At 48.5% G+C, this 2,865-nt stretch overlaps 1 protein-coding gene across 1 annotated transcript; it reads right to left on the bottom strand.

Annotated features, from left to right (window-relative positions):
- Window positions 1-996, bottom strand: XCR1 (X-C motif chemokine receptor 1; the record flags this gene model as incomplete). The annotated part of the gene is made up of 1 exon (XM_080822237.1): window positions 1-996. The coding sequence occupies one exon, from the start codon at window positions 994-996 to the stop codon at window positions 1-3; it is 996 nt and encodes a 331-aa protein (XP_080678363.1).
- Window positions 997-2,865: the final 1,869 nt, after the last annotated feature.

Here is a 2,865-nt window from a genome sequence, read left to right as displayed (position 1 = left end):
TCAATAGAAGGAGGCACCCTCGTAATTGAAGGAGCCTGCTGCGTGATGAGGAATGCTGGCTGCCTGCTGCCCGCAGATCCGGAAGTGCCGGAGCAGACTTTTGAGATGTCTGCGGAACTTGACCCCGACAAAAACATAGAGCACTGGGTTGAAGCAGCAGTGGGAGAAGGCAAGGTTGCGGCAGATGAGCAAGGCATAATCCATATTCTGGCTGAACTCGCAGCTCTGGATGACCCCGAGTTTCAGCAGTGTCTGCAGAAACAGGAGCAGGTTGTAGGGAGCCCAGCTAAGGAAGTAGGCTGCCACGATGGTGAATATAAGCCTGACTGTCCGAGGACGCCGTTTGGACCGAGAGCGGAACAGGGTCTTGAGAATCTCCACGTAGCAGAATAGGATAATCCCGATGGAGAGCAGGAAGAAGACATTATGCTGGTAGACCGAGGTTAGGAACCACATGTTTTCTGAGTAGACACACTGTGAAGAAATCACCGTGTGGAAGATAGCATCGGGGATGGAGGACAGGATGCTGGTTGCCCACACAGCCATGGTCACCAGCACACGGCACTGGAGGGTGTGGACACGCAGGGATGAGAGGGGCCTCACCACCGACAGGTAGCGGTGGATAGTCATGATGGTCAGGAAGAAGATGCTGCTGTAGAGGCTGATGGAGAAGATCATGCTGAGGAGCTTGCAGAGGAAGTCCCCCAGCAGCCAACCCCGGTGGTACGCCATGATCCACACTGGCAACAAGCAGGAGAACGCCAGATCTGAGAGGCACAGGTTGAAGATGAAGACATTGGTGAGAGATTCCAGGCTCTCATACTTCACTAGGACCCACAACACCAGGCTGTTGCCCACCAGGCTGAGAAGGAACACCAGGAAGTACAGGATGGTGGTGCTGACGGTGGCAAAGGTAAAGGTCTTGCTCTCACACAGTAAGCTCTGAGGATCATATTCATAAGGGGTGGTGGACTCTGGGGTGCCTGAGGGCTCCATCTAGACAAAGAAAGCATCTGAAATGACAGAGATGCAGAGTTTCAGACCATGTGGTTAGGCTAGGATCCATAGGACCCGTATTACAGAAAAAGTGTGTGGTCCATGGTCCAGCTACCTGTGGTCACTTAACTGTAAGGCAACGAGGACCTTTGCCAGAACACGAAGTCACTAAGCTTTCTGTTTAGTTTGGCAGGCTTTTTTTTCTTAGCAAGGCTCTCCTGATGAAGGAAGTGGTGCATTCATTTGCATTCTGTCATACACCCCATTTCTCCTGGGAGACTGGCATTTGAGTAGCACTAAGCTAGACCCTTCTTCCCGTAGGTGTATGAGGAAGAGCAATGGAACTGGATTCAAAGAACTGAGGTCAAATTTGAGCCCCATTACTGTATTTCTGGGAAAGCTATCTAACCTTTCTGAACCTCAGGTCGTCATCTATAAAATAGGGCTAATGACCCCCAAATTGTTCCTTCATTTATTTAGCAAATATCTAGTGAGCATTTACTCTGCCTCCTGGCCTCCTTCCCTTTGTCTCTCCCTTTGTCCCTCCCTTCTTTACTTCCTCTGCTCCCTCCTTTCCTTTCTTCCATAAAGTACAGAAATTCTGATATCAGGATTGTTTCAGGAAACTTGCTGTCTCTTGAAACAGGTCCAAAAAGAAAGGAGGAAGCATCTCTCATGTAAACTCAGGTATGAAATAACCTCAAGACTACGATGAACACTGAGATTCTGGGAGACCAAACTGTCACTAACACAGATGTCCCCTGAAAGGGAAGTATATGCAGAGTGACCTCCAAAGGCCAAAGGAGCCATGAGGCCAAAGAAAAATGGCCAGTAAAGTCCAGCTTGCCAAGAAATGGCTTATTAAAGGGGCTTATGGACAGAGGTATGTCTTGGGTTGCTGCAAGATGAGTGTATCTCTGCACTCCGAGACCTCCTATAACACCTGATTTTGTAGCCCTAGAGGCTGGGGAGTGCATAATGGGTGACTACTGGGAGGAAATGTTTAAGAATATTTGTCTGACATTGTCGTATCTCCAGAGTAGATCAAGGCCTTTAGTTCCAAGCATATACTTAAGGGTAATTTATTATGCAAGTGGTTAGACAAAAGGAAAGAATGGTGGTTGTGGTGGTATGTGGAGGGACTGTGCTCAAGAGGGCTCCAGGTCACAGAGCGGTCATCATGGCAGATTTGTCCAAGATGGCGTCAGGCTGGTTCACACACTTGCTAACACAGAAGATTAACTGTCTGAGCAGAAGGCTGCCTCACTTGGGAGTTTGGTTTACAGAACATCCTATAGAGACAAACAAATGGCAATAACCTAAGTGCCCTGTTGTAGGGGAGTAGCTAAGAGAACTGTATTGAGTTACACTGATTCAATCCTCTGAGTTAGTGAGGTTTGGGAAACTATGAGACTTGAAGGCCAAGAAGAGGAAAGGGAGTGACTTAAGAGCCAGAACTCTGTTTGAAAGAGGTGAGTGAAGATGTCTTGCCTTTGGGAAGGAAGACAGGAGATTGGGTGAAGGAGCTGTCTGCATCAAGTAAGAGCCATCTAATGACCTACTATGTACCAGGCACTGTACTAGCACAGGCTATTCACCTGCTCCTTCCATCCTGCGACTGTCTGTAAGGCACGGCCACCCCTACCTTATAGAAGAGGAAACCAAGGCTCAGACTGGTGAAGTGACCTTTTCAACAGTATAAAGCCAGTAAGCAGGAAGGAGAGCCCAGCCGGGAGCCAAACCTAAGCTCTCCTGTCTTGTACTTGGAGGAGAAGAAAGGGAAAAGTAGCCCGAGTTTCTCACTTACCTAGTTTGGGATGGGAGGAATAAAAGGGGGTGTCTCAGACGTGTCCTATTTTAGGTAGTAAG

Source organism: Martes martes (genome assembly GCF_963455335.1).
Source record: "Martes martes genome assembly, chromosome: 1".
NCBI lineage: Eukaryota > Metazoa > Chordata > Mammalia > Carnivora > Mustelidae > Martes > Martes martes.
Note: the sequence above shows the minus strand (reverse complement) of the source record. Positions and strands in the feature narration are given on the sequence as shown.